At 39.9% G+C, this 14,394-nt stretch overlaps 1 protein-coding gene across 4 annotated transcripts in view; it reads right to left on the bottom strand.

The window, feature by feature from the left end:
* Positions 1-12,988, bottom strand: part of tmem117 (transmembrane protein 117) — a 50,785-nt gene extending 37,797 nt beyond the window's left edge. Inside the window, exons 1-2 of one of the 4 annotated variants that reach the window (XM_032548490.1) lie at positions 12,603-12,988; positions 9,389-9,699 (exon numbers count right to left, since the gene is read on the bottom strand). In XM_032548490.1, coding sequence (XP_032404381.1) covers positions 9,389-9,668 — 280 coding nt within the window. In that variant the 5' untranslated portion in view covers positions 9,669-9,699; positions 12,603-12,988. Of the gene's footprint in view, positions 1-3,411; positions 3,725-9,388; positions 9,700-10,039; positions 10,468-12,602 lie in introns of those variants that run through there. The other 3 variants (XM_032548497.1, XM_032548506.1, XM_032548514.1) reach the window with 3 other exon arrangements.
* Between the last annotated feature and the right edge of the window lie 1,406 nt (positions 12,989-14,394).

Below are 14,394 nucleotides of genomic sequence, written 5' to 3'. Positions count from 1 at the left end.
TTTGTTTTGACACACAACAAATATCTAAAATGTACTATTGAATTAGTTTATGTTGGAAGGTACTGCATTACTCTTAACGCCATATAGGCATGAAGGGAGAACGTCTGTCATCCAGTGTCTCCAGAAAGGTGGTAGTCGGGGTTAGCTGTGAGGAAACATTTTTCTCTCTCTGTATGCGACTCCTGCACCTGTTGCTTGTAGTACGAAAGCTGCACCCGCTGGTGTTTGCACATAAATACATATTTAGATTTCAAAGAAATGACAACCGAGATCAGACACAAAAGGCGTGCAAAACGCTTAGTCTCGCAGTCGTTAATGGGTGTTAAGCGCCAGCCTATCTGCCATCTGCTTTGTGCACCAGTCACTGAAAGATAAGGAAGGTTGTATATGCAAAACATGTGTAAAAAAAAAAAAAGTAGCTACAGTGCTATCCTCAGTGTTATCTCTGTTGTATAAATTACTAAACTAGTAACACTGATTTCACTTCTTTCAGTTGAGATTCTTCAGATCCTGAATCAATCTACAGAAATCTGCTGGCATTTTAAAAATGACCGGTGGTACCGCTACACCCTGTTGGTGCTGTGTACCTTTACCCTTCCTGTGGGGATGCTGGGAAACGGAGTGGTGCTGCTAAGCTGCACCTGCTTAGGAAAAAACTTTAAACCCAGCCACGTTTTCCTGTTGAACCTGGCTTTCTGTGACTCAGCCTGGCTTCTCACTCTGTCTTTGACGGTTTACTTCAGATTCCAAATCCCAAACCTTGACAGTTTACAGATTTTCGGCAAAATCAAAAGGATCTCCTTCGACGTGAACATCTATGGCAGCATCGTCTTCATCAGTCTGATCAGTTTTGACCGCTACGTAGGGACGGTCCATCCCACCAGCTCTCTTCGCTGGTGGGATGTGGGTAAAGCCAAGATCTGCTCGGCGTTGGCATGGTTCGGACTTCTTCTGGGCATCATTCCAGACTTATTTGTAACTATTTGTGAAAACTCCAACATGTGTACGAGTCACGTCCACAATCTTGTCCCTCCATTCAAAATATTCCCCATTATTAGAACGACACTGTGCTTTCTGCTCCCCTTCAGTGCCATGCTAGCTTTTTCCATAATGACCATTCTTGTTTTGAGGCACCGTTCAAGAGGAAGAAGGAACAAGGAACTCCAGCAAGCGAGCAGGAAGCCGCTGCAACTCATCGCCGTAGCTATCCTCGTCTCTGCAGCCTCTTTTGTGCCTTATCACATCATGGCCGTTGCTCTGACTTTCATGCCGGCTCGTAGCTTGGTGAAACTGCCCGACTCCAGTTGCCTCTGTGCGGCTTTTGAGCTCTGTGAAGCGCTCTGTAGTTTCAGCAGCTGTCTGGACCCTGTGCTGTATTTTCTGGCCAGTGAGCAGTTCAAGAGAAAGATACAAATCTTCAAAAGAGAGCAATTCAAGAGGCTGTGCTGTAAGGAGAGTAGGAGAGTTGGGGTTATTGACAAATGAGTCATGGCATCATGGTTGTACAATTGTTCCGTTATGTGAAGTAGTAACTGCACACCACAGTTATGAAGAAGTATTTGCCCCTTTCTTGCTTTTTTTTTCACATGTAAAGCATTACAATTATGAAATGAAAGTTCTTGTCAAGCAAATTGGATAAAAGAACAGCTTTCAAATGATTTCATATGAAAAACCTTTCCAAATCAAAATATATGGAAAAACCTCGTTAAATCGTGAATTAACTGTAATCGCCTGATTCCTGCCAGACTCATAACAAAAATACATAAAAAATATATTTTTTAATTGGTTTGTCATTTTTTCAGTTGATGCTGTTCCAATACACACTGTGCATTATTATGTTTTACAACAATATCCTTTTCTACATTTAAAAACTTATTTAACGTCTTATTTAATGCCAGAAGATGCAGCATAGGTCATTGCTTTTAGTGTTTCTGGGTAGCAGGTACGCTACACGCCTAAATGTCGGGTCATCACTCCAAATTATTGATTTGTTCAATTTACCGCCACTGACACAGCTCTATAAAATCCGGCACCTCGGAATGCAGAGTGCTTCTACTTTAAATTTGCTCAAGAACAATGTGTACAGAGCTTGATGGAATGGGGCTCCGTGACTTAGCGGCTGCAACCAAGCTTTTTGCATCATCCTCTCAACGTTTTTGACACGGTTTTAGGATGGCCCCTACCCCTTCCAACATGACTGTGCACCCTTACACAAAACAACACTCATAAGGACATGAACAAGAGAGTTTTGTGTAGCAGAACTTGACCTGACAGAGCACCTTTTGGATGAGTTGGAATAGAAAATGAAATCCAGATGGTTTTATCCAACATCAGTGTCCGACCTTATAAAAAACTACTTATTGAGAATGGGATGTAAAGCTACAGCAAGACACACATTACAAACCTTGAACCCAAAGCAGTCTTCACTCCCTACAAGTCCTAGAAATGTAAACACAGACACACTGACTTTTTATTTACCTTTCCTCTTTGTTAATGGAAAGCCAGTTGGTGGTCAGACATCAGATAACACAAAAACAAATAAATGTTGAGTTATTAGGCTGCAGCACTGCTGTATGGGAGTAAACACTGTATCAACTTTAACTTTTCTGGAGTACTGAATATTGAATAAATCTCAACAAGGAATGCAAACAAAGCCACTCGCCCCGTTTAGCAGCTGTCGTAAATATATGGGCCACATCAGAATATCTTCTTAGGATGCAGAGTCTGCTGTACCCTCTCTTGATTTAAAAACACAAAATAACAACTCTGCCTCCTTTGCATCCCCAAGGAGGGCCGGATCCTTCTCGTGCTTCATTTCTGTCTTTAACTTGGTATGAAAACAACATCCCTATTCATCATAGCACACATTTACATCACCACAGGCCACGGTGGGGCGTGAGGGCTGCTAGCAGACAAGACTGATCTCCCCAGAGCTTGACTCCTCTGTTACTAAGTACCTAGATAATAAATCAAAGGTGGAAAGATGACAAAGGAGCTCCCTCCACAGGGAGACTGCTGCTGAGCAAAGATACGAAGAGGGGCTACTGGGCCATGGTATCTGTTCCATTAAGAGGTCTGCTGAACTGTTTCATTTTACTCAAGTGTTGACTCCAGGCCAAAAACAGAAACAAGTTCTGGTAAAAATAGCATTTTCGTTTTGGCTGCTGTCCACTTTTGCTAGTCTTGCAATCTGAGGGAAGTGCAAACAAGTGCTTTGTTTGTGACAACGTTGCTATGGAAGCCCAAAAGCCACAGCTAAGTACATAAATAAATAAATGCTGCTTAGTTTTACTGTTAATCAATTCATACTATAAAACTAATACAATTAGTTTGTAATTACTCAATTTTATAATTAATTTTTAAAAAAACAATACATGCAATAATTTTAATGTTATTTGTATAGCGATTTACCAGGTCAAAAGACTTGGAGAGATGGACGGGGAGGGGGTTCGAATCACAACCCACTGATTTCTTCTGCCTCTGTTGCCACCGAAAAACCACTTCAGGGTCCTAGGGTGGCTCAGCTCGCTTCCAGATCTGAACCTGGTGGAAAATCTTTTAAAAGGGAGCTGAAATTGAAACGCAACACAGAAACCTGAAAGATCTGGTGCACATGTGCATGGATGAGTGAGCAAACCTGCTCAAGAACTACAGGAAACGTCTGGCCTCTGGGATTATAAACAAAGATGTCTGTACCAAATATTAAGTTCTATTTTTCTATTAAAATGTATTTCATGGAATAAAATGGAAATTGACTGTTTAAAAATCCTACAGTGGGATTCTCTGGATTTTTTTTTTCTAGGATACCATCTCACATTTATCCTACAACAAAAATGACAGACCTGTCCATTCTTCGCTAGCGGGGAAACGTAAAAAACAAACCTTCAGTGCAAGTACACTTATTTTCCCTGCTGTGTACGGGGACAGAAAATTAGAAGGTGGCTACAAACAAATTCTTTAATTTTCTCACCCACACAGCCTCCCCAACAAATCCACATATTTTGGCACACAGTGCTATACATAGATAGGCTTTCACAGCCATTGCTTCCTACATAATACCATATGACAGAATCCAGATGGCTTCCTGTAGGCTACAATCATCAAGACCCCACAGAGGGAAGCAAGAGGAGCAACAACAGGGTCAGCACACTCCAGCCCAGCAGAGAACACCCACACACACACACACACCCACGCACACACGCACACGCCCGCATTCACACAGAGCACAGCAGAACATCCATTTGTTATAGCACACTTGACCAAACGAAGCAGGCTTTTCCCACAACTTTGACCTTTTCTTGTGCTGCACACAGTATGAAATGACTCATCAAAGAGGAGACAGAGCAGACAGATTGAATGTAAGACTCAGTGAAAGCGAGGATTTAATAGATTTAGAAAAATATGTGACATGGCTTAAAAATTATCATTCACTTTACCTTGCAGAATCCCCAAAGCCTTGGGGAGGCATTAGAGAATACATTATGCTAACGTTTGGAGACGAGGCAGCATGAGAATCTGTAATGAGAAGCGCTTTCACTTTTCACATTAAGAGGACGAGATAATCATTTACTGCAAAGCCATACGTATAACGCAAAACTCTCATGATGAGGTGGTGCATCTTGCAAAAAAATAAAATAAAATATTTATGCTAGATTCGATGTACAAAAACCAATGTCAGACAGTTGACCGGACAGTGATGGTCGTAGTCAGAAGTGACGTTAGCACCCCTTGAGTTTTTATTGGATAAAAAGACAGTATGGAGCCAGAAGAGATTTCTGATATTTTGAATATTTAGAATACCATATCTGCTATCTAAACATCTCATTCTCTTCAAAAAAAAAATTGACTTTGCTAGATTTCGCCAGATAAAATCATCTCCTATTTTGGGGGGACAAGTTATAGGCTCCTTGAGATGTACAGAGATCTCATGTGTGGTTAACATAAATAACATATTATTAGTTTCTGAATGTTTTCTTCTAACTAGACACCTTTGCAATTGGCTGTAGCTAATAGTTTCCTTCCTTATTTTTGGAAGATTACAAACTTTCAGTATGGAGCGTGTCTTTACTCTACACTGGTAACAGGGAATTGTTTTATATTTTTCTCTACTACTTGTTGTGTGTAAAATCTCGACAACCTACTGCCATGTCTTTCACCACTCAAGAAAAGCTTGATTTGAAAACACTGATCAGAAAACACCTGGACTCGATCTAAGGCACAAACGGCACAAATAAAAATGAGCTTCTCACGAAACCGGCGACTATTAAACCTCAAGACAAATGAGTTGTGACAGCCATAGTTCCGCGTTTTTTTTTGTTTTTTTTACCAGAAGTAGTCGGCTAGCGCCCACTCAATAAAGATCACAAATTGCCTTGAGTGGCTGCACGAAAGAGGTCGTCCCTTGAATCTCAAATGTCCTCTCTTTAAATCACAGAATCTGTCACAAGTTATTCATCATCAACAGTTCATTAGATTTTCCTCCACGAGACGCAGCGGCAAAACAATATGGTGAGCGTCTGTCTGCTCTATGGCTTAAAACAACACAGGACTACTGAATCTGGATATGTTGGAGAAGGAACCTGTATCATTTCTGGCCAAATATTTTCCGGACAAGTATAACTCATCATCTTTTTTTGGGAGGTTGCAAATGAATGGTTTCACCATTCCAAAACAATGTTCACTGATGAAGACATATTCAATAAATTGGAATATGTGTTCAGATGAGGCATGTTTGTCTAATTAAATGTAGCTAAACACCTTTTAGAGAAACAAATAAACCAAAAGTTATTACTTAGCCACAACGACAAGAAATAATTAACGGGGTGATGCTATCAAACCTAATAATAGTGTATCAACTGTATGGTGGTGGCACTATCATGCTGAGGGTATGCTTCACTAGGGGATGGGAGAAAGATATAAGACTACCTCCAAGTGATTAAATTCTCCCTCAAATTAGCTGCTGGATATTTGAAACTTTGATCAAATTGAGTGCTGGAGAACAACGCGCCAACATACACATCAAAATTGGTTTTACTGATCAGCTCAATCCTACTGAAAATTTGCAGAATGTCCCTGAAAGTTTGGATAGTAGCAAGCAAATGGACTGAGTTACATGAGAGGGGTCAAATATTCATCCAGAATCATATCAGAATCTGGCTCCAATGTTTCTGGTTTCTCTGCAACCTGCAAAAAGACAACACCTTGTATTTAGAATCTTGACCCAGTCTGGATTAAATATAATTGTTGTAGAGGTTGGATGTTGCTTCATCATTCCACTTTGGAGAAAGGATGGTCCAAGTGCAAAGAGATGATGAAGCTGTGGTGAAGGAGGTGTCGTCGTGTTAGACGGAGGGAGAAGTGTTCGGTAACGAGGTCAAAGACGACCCATGAGAGCAATCTGAGTTTATACCATATAAACCATCTTTGGATATACCATCTTTAGCAATTTGATAACTACTTACACTATGTTAAAGACAATATTTGTATCTTGCCACCTAAACAGCACAGCTAATTTTCACTTTTAAACGGTGTGTAAACCACAACAGACTGGTGAAAGCCAAGATGACTGACGGTGAGTCGCCACAGTTGCAGCCAAGATGCACAGTCTTTGGTAAAAAAAAAAAAAGAAAAACACAGTATGAAAGAAAACAGATTTTGAAAAAGGTTGCACTGAAATCTTTTTTGTTTGTTGTTGGGGTTTTTTTTAGATCATTTTAAGCATTGCTCTTTCAAAACATGTAAAATGGGGAGTGGTCAGAGCCTGCAGTAAATACAGGGGAACACATTTGGCTGAAGCACTGACTGTATAGAGTGAAACACTCCTGGCTCACCTGGGTTGGTGATTACATAACTGATGCACTGAAATGTTGCGCAGAACGTCTCTTGTCTCTCCGACTCTCCACATCTGCCTCTCTGTCTAAATCTCACTTCACCCATCCTCTCTAAATCCTCACAGGGTGAACACATTCACACATGGCACTGAAAAAAAAATATCTCGGCTCTTAATTAATTTTACAAAAGACACCCACACGTGAAAGCACAAGTTGTCTGACACCAAAAAATTAAAAAGGAAAAGCAGCTGGGGTTTGTTATGCCTACAACACAGTTTTGTGTAGATAACGAAATGTTCTTAAAAGTAGCCTTTTTCTTCTTACTGTGGGTTTTAATATTGCTTCAGCTTTCATGTCATTATGCATTTTTACCGCTCTATTGCAGTCAGAAAAGATTGAAATCCTTCACACAATCACCGCTCCCCGTCCTCCAATTATTGTCATTAGTAGTTCATCCAAAGCACCCATTGCGCTCAATAATATTACTGTCTAAGTGAAGCATGATGAGAGAGTTCAATGAGAGGTAAAAAAAAAACAAAACTGCTGTTCAGTTTGAATAAGTGAAGCGCTGCAGAGATCGGAGCCACGGCCTTTTTGAGAGGAGAGAAGAGATTCTTACTGGAAACACAAACTCGTCAGAACTGAAAGTGGGGATGAGAGAAATGATAAGTGGCTAACAACAGAGAGGAAATCTGTTATAGAGGTGTGAAAGGTGAAGGGAGGGAGCTGGAGAAAAACATCTAGCACACTTTAAACTAGCTATAACGACAGAATCTTCAGGTTTAATTTAAAAGAATAGTGAATAAGAAAGATAGACAGATTAATCATTTAAGCTTGGGCCAGTTTTAATCAACTTCAATTTAATAACTATAATTTAACTATTTTAAAACAAAGACAAAAGTTATTTGTTGCTGACATTTTAAACTGTCTCCAACATCTTTTACTAGCAGTTAGAACAATTAGCATGTTTAGCATTTTTATATATTTTTGTGTGCATTCACCAGGGAACGTAGCCCCTGATTTTAAAAGTGAGATTTCCAAAAGGCTGTCAACATTTCCAAATATAATATGTTCCAATACGGATAAGTATAGTGCGTATGCTAAGTTTTGTGCTGAATTAAGTCCTTTCACAATTTCCACAAAATGACCCAGAGGTGGGTATGAATTCACCTCATCACTTTTTCATATCCAAAAGCGTTGAGTTTGATACAACCGAAACTGCAAAAGTATCATCTGAATTGTAGCCACCTGAATAGGTTTTTGATTTTCTTTTAAAACTTTTACTAACACTTTGAAACAAGATAACCATGAGGGTTTTTTTCCTTTAGTAAGAACACCATAGAGTCCAATGGTTAGCACATCCTAGTTGCCCTCAGTTGTGGTACATTTATTGGTTGAAAACCATTGAAATTGTGAGTCTATTTCCTTTATTTAACCAGGTAAACCCTGTTGAGATCTAGATCTCATTTTCAAGAGGGATCTGGGCAAAAGTTGCCGACCACCTCGTCACCAGTCAAGATGAATTATCAGCCAATTCAAGTCACGAGCTAATTTCTTAATGGATCTTTATTATAAGAAAACGTTAATCATAAATGTAAATTTGCAAATTGTATTTAGTTCAAAGACATGGTTTAGTGGAAAACATTTTGTGCTTCAAAATAATATTTCAGACCACTTTTTAACTTTTCAAGCACGGCAAAGTTGGACTTCAGTCTAAGTTTAAAGCATCTGACTTCAAAGATGAAATTAAAAGGTTTGTCTCAAAATGTTCTACATGCTTTCTTTCTCTAAAACAGCATGCTTAACCAGGATGATGATGGTCCAATCATCTGTGATTGGACCATGTGTAATTTGATTCTAAATATTGATAGGTAGTTACCATATGCTGATGACATGAGCCTTTTGTTCCCAGTCTGATTCAGATCAAGTCAAGACTACACTGACCTCAAATGCTAAACATGAGGCTTCAAAATGGTGACTGAAGAATAAACAATGGATGAAATAGCTCTTTTGTACTTCCAGGACAGAAAACACTGCTGGTTTATCAAAGCAAGCGTTGTCTAAGAGACAATACTGATTCATTGGTGTCAGTACACTGACTCAAGCTACATTTCTGGCACAGAACAAAGTAGGGTCAAATGTTTTCCTAAAAGGCTATTCTGAATGCAAAGGTCGAATGGAAATTCACATTTCTGCATTACAAGTGTCTCATAACGTTAATCCAATTCTCAGTTTGTTTTCATAAAATCATTTATGCTCAGATAAGGCATCAGAAGAGCTTGCTCAAGGCAAAAGTTTTTGTGAATTGAACGTATAGCAAATTACATCAGCTACAGGACATACGTGAAGATGGGCAGCAATCAATTTTAGCAGACGAGTACAAACACTGATAGGCGTGAGAAAAAAAACTTTACCCGAGACCAGAACAGAACTTAAAAGCAAATAAAAGTACAAGTTGTTTTTTTTAACTGCTCAATAATCACAACAAGAGTAGCCCAGGAAGGATGGTAAAGTCATTACTCTGCACATTCCAGTGCATTACCGAGCGCATGACTTACCAAAGAGCTGGCGGTGGAATATAAACTTCCCGGCTAACAGGCCGGTGATAATGGCCAGGATCCAGCACATTACTTTCAGGATGTTCCACCCGAGGCCCGGGTACTTGTTGAACAGGAAGGAGAAGCAGTTGCCCACCACAATAATGTGAGCTTGCGTCTGGCTGTGGGAGATGGGGTCCTCGGCGAAGATGAGGAAGTTGAAGAAGGTGACGAGGTAGGCCACGATGAGACGCGACCACGGGTGCTGGAAGTAGTAGCGAAAACACGCATCTATTTCCATCCTGCTGAAGCCCCCTCAGCCGCACAAACACCTGGAGGAACAGAGAGGAGGGGAGGGGGAAGAAGTGTCCCTTTCAGTCAGATTCAATTACAATCACATCAGCGAGAGCAGATTAAGGAGAACCCCCCCATTCCCTCTTTGCCCCCCAGGTTTTAGTTTAGAGAGCTGAATATCACTGATGGTATATGTGGATTGGGTTAGCTCTCAGTTCAGATAAATCAGTTTAGCAGCACCACAAATAGTAAAGCGTCCATGAAAAAAAAAAAAAAACCTGAAGTATTCTCCTTATATTAATACAAAAATGTCCCAAAGAGATTGGGATCAGACACCTAAGTGACACCATTAACAAATCGTTCAAAGGAGGACTGTACCTTTCTTGGATAAGATGGAATCTGCAGAGCCTTACAAGCTCTCCAAGCTATCAGTCGCAGGCTTTTAAAGGCTTATCCTTTGAGCCTGTCAGATCTGTGCATCGCCGAAAAAACTGTAGCAGCTTTATGCAGAGGCTTTGGAGGGAACACCTGCCAAACACACTCCGAGCAGCCAGTCCGCCTGCCCGCTTCCAAATCCAGCTCTTCTCCACTGCCGGAGACCCGCTCCGAACCGCCTCTCTCTGCAGCCGCCTTACTGACCTGAATGTTCCAAAGCGAGTTCCCTGCTTTTGACATCTTTTCCTAAAATACCCCTCGCAGCGGAAATTTGGGATGATATCACGGCTCCGGAAATAGGGCTGCCACGGTCTGAACACCCATGTGGATATTGAATTTCACCGGCACCAAAGTTTGACTCGTCACGAAATGCCAACTCTAAGTGATACTAAGCGGCTGGCTCCCACGCTGCAGTCACTTGTTCAAGACAACATCCACTGTTGTTTTTTCAATAACACAAAGCACAACCGAGTAATAAATATATGTCCAAATGTAGGATTTTACTAAATCATTTTCTTTAAAAAGTAAATTATATTCTGCTTTGCATGCATGACATCATAATGACATCAGCTCCAGGATGGATCTAATCAGTTAGCAAACATTATAGCTAGCAAGGGGGTTTCTTCAGAAGCTTGCAAGTTTCAGGTAGAGACCGAGACTGATGACCTCCATACCATGATGCATATGGTCATGATTGACCAATCTGAAATGATGACAGTGTTCATCTTCAGCACGTTAACTTGTACAAATCTTAATATTTTCTTGTTTGAACATATGATACAAGTCATATTGTTTTTTTTCTGGGGTTTTCTGGGTGGAAATCACTGTTAAGGATCTTTCAGAATTAAATCTGGCAATTCAGGTCTGCCCTCGTCCTGTGTGCAAAGTACTGATGTGGAAAAATTACAATAAGGTCACACCTGCTAGTTGTATTGCTATATGTTTATTCTAAGTTCCTGTGTAGTCCCACCAAGATAAAGCTATTTGGGTTACATGTACAAGGTTGGACGTTGTTTTTCACATGGGAACCAGTCTGTTTCCCATGCTTTGGATCCCTTATCCCTTTTGTATAAAACTCATGTGTTGTCTTTGCCTGGCAGAGCTAAACTGACATTATTGATTGTCCTACAAGCTCTCTGAGTTGTGCACAATTCATGAATAAACCTGATGGAGTGATTTTACCTCAACAGTGCTTGGAAATAGGTTTTTTTCCCACAACAGTTCCTTCACATACTTTTAGGTATGTCAGCAAAATATATGTTTTTCTTTTTTGTTTGTTTGTTGTTTAAAGTCAAACTATTTCATTTTAAAAAGCAATAAAATACATTTCTACTAATACCAAGTTCTTGTTGAGTTAGAGCATATTTCTGAAGGCAAAATTATGGCATAATTTATGTCCCTAAATGAACTTCAATACTTGTAGAAAGTTGTGAAATAAAGTGCTTGATTTTAACAATATTGGCATGGAAGGTGAAACAATCTGTTATAGTACTTTTAATTAGTGAAAAGATTATGCTTGTTACTGTCAAATATGAATGCTTTACAGTGTATAAGCTGTGAAAGAGAATATCCAGCCTTAAAACAAAGACGTTACATTATCAATGTAGCCAACACAGTAAACTCCTGATATTAAGTCAGCAGCGTATTTCCAATTACTGCTGGACACCAAACCATGGAACTAGTGGAGGTGGGGTTGGTGGTAATGACGTAGTTGGAGACGTAATCGCCAAAACAACAACTTTAGCAAAAAAGGTCAGCCACAAATTCACCAATAACAAAATACCTAGAGATGTATTGTTACAGATCACAGATGTACCTCTTGATTAACTTAAAACAGGAATAAATAGAAAGGAAAAGATACACAATATCAAATTAGTTGGCCTATTTGATGTCATCGGGGGCATGTGCAGGTTTAAAAGTTTGTTTGGGTGGGCAGATTTGTATTTCGACTACATTATAATTTACAGCAAAACCAGGAGAAAAACTGACCATCACTTGTTTGATAAGTGATGGTCAGTAGAACTATCATTTAAAGTTCTATTCCCAATCTGAAGCAGTAAGTGAAAAAAAGGTATGGCATGACAACATTGGAGAATTGGTAGAGAATAAAAATAATAATAGATAAAGAAAATGAGGATGTCTTTACATAAGTGAGGTATTCATACAGTAAACTGACTGGAAATGGACTGTGATGTGGCAGCAGTCATTTATCATTTCCCTACTTATGATCACTGAATAGGATCATATTAGTTCCTTTTACTCATGACAGACACTCGGCAGGTGCTGCAGAAAACAGACACTAAATGAGCCATCTTTACTTGGGCTACCTCTGGTCAATTCTAACTATCTCACATCAGCCACATTTCTCGTTAGAAACGCAACATCCCCAACCAAAACGTATCCGATTACACAACCTAAATGAATCTGCCTTTACAAAGATGCGGAATGAGCGAAATTCGGCCAGTCTGGGAGCGCAGTTAAGACATCATCTGTTCCCTGAACGCACCTGCACCTCCACGCCGTTCTCCTCTCAGTCGACGGCCAGGACGAGCTGCCCACCTCCCGCATCAAGCCGACAGCGGCGCTCTAATCACCCAAAACACGGGATGATACGGTGGGTTTGGTTTGGAGAGGGATTATCCATGTGACCTGTTGTCAGCAGCGTGCGGTGGAGTCTCCCCCAAATCCTCAAGCCATGGTGCCCCCCCGGCCCGTGAACACGCCGGGCGGAGACTCCGCAGAACATCCCCCGCCCGAAGGAGCTCTTTAGCGGGCACTCGGCGGGAAGCTGGCGGTGGCGCCGCCGGAGCGTGGATGGAGGAGGTCGGCTCCATACAGCGGACTTAACATTATTTTCCACGCAATGTTATCCACCAGAGTCGAGCTGGAGCCAGTACGATCACATCACATCCGTTTACCTCTTTCAAAATAAACCAAAACCAGTTTTTTTTGTTCCCCTCCTCAAAACACTTTTGATAAAGCATTATTTTGACAATTGAAACATCGGGAGGGCAGTACACGAAATTACTTCTTAACAAACGTATACTACGTAACCTATTATCTGTTAAAGTTTCCTATTTAAATGTAAGAAAGTTCAGATTTCTTCCCTTTTGTGCCAATCACCGTGCATCACTGAGATCCTGGCCCTAGTTCTGATGAGATTTGTCTGATTTTGAAAAAAAAAAAATATTGAATGTTTTCAGACATACGTCGGCTAGAAATCAATCTCAAAAAATATGGCATTGACCAGAAGAGAAACTGCATTGGTAGCAAATAAATAAATTAAAACGTGGACACAAAGTTGAGGAGGCCAAAACTGACCATTGTAGCTGATGTTGCTTTTGTTCCTGCTCGCCTTTATGTGCTTTTTTTGGTTTTGTTTTGTATTTTTGCATTGTGCAATGTTTTCCATAAGTGAGCTATTCCTACATTAAATTGACTGTATGACAAAATGTGTTTTGCTTCATAATGCCATTCAGACATTTTAAATTGTTTATTAGATAAATACTGCTCTGGATAACCTGCCTATTTCAAAGGTTTTCACACTCAAGCAGAAAGTTAGCACACTGTCTGTCCAGAAACTTACTAAAGTGCGGCAAGTCCAAAATACATCAGAGTACAGGCTTATCACTGAAGGGTTACTGGGATCTAAATGTACTAGGCGTTGCATGACATTAAGTTTTTTTTTTTTTAAAGGAGAAGAATAGAGGATGAAGAAAAATAGTGAAACTGTCCCAAATTATGATGGTTCCCTCAGAATGTATTATTTTGTCTGAAAGACACATTTTTTATAAAGTGTAAACTAAGCCATATGTATAAAACAATTTTGTTTATGCGTTATTGACACGTGGAATGCAGTACCTGTGCCATTTACTTTTCTTCTCTAAAAATATAACTTTGCTCTAGCAAAGATGCCACTACAGTAGCCATGCTTCACTGGACCGTTTCTGTAGGCATGTCTTTGGTATATGCATCGATTTAATCCCACATTTACTAAAGGTTTAGGACTCCACTGAGGGTCACTAATGCATAAGTCTTCAGATCCTCTTTAAAAATTAAACAAACAAAAAATATCATGACAAAGCATTTTTAGGCTGTAAATCTTAATAAATACAAATAAAGATAATATTGGTCCTTACCAACATATATGTTTTTGATTTATAATATGTTCAATCATCAATAGTACGGTCTCCAAGTCCCTAACAGTGCTTTGAGGGTCAAAATCCAAAAAGTGTGGCAACCACAGATTTAATCTCCTGGATAAAAGCTACATGTTGAATAATAACAAAATTATAATT

This window comes from Xiphophorus hellerii, chromosome 2 (genome assembly GCF_003331165.1).
Source record: "Xiphophorus hellerii strain 12219 chromosome 2, Xiphophorus_hellerii-4.1, whole genome shotgun sequence".
Classification (NCBI taxonomy): domain Eukaryota; kingdom Metazoa; phylum Chordata; class Actinopteri; order Cyprinodontiformes; family Poeciliidae; genus Xiphophorus; species Xiphophorus hellerii.
The sequence above is the reverse complement of the archived record's forward strand: the minus strand, read 5'-3'. Positions and strand labels throughout refer to the sequence as shown.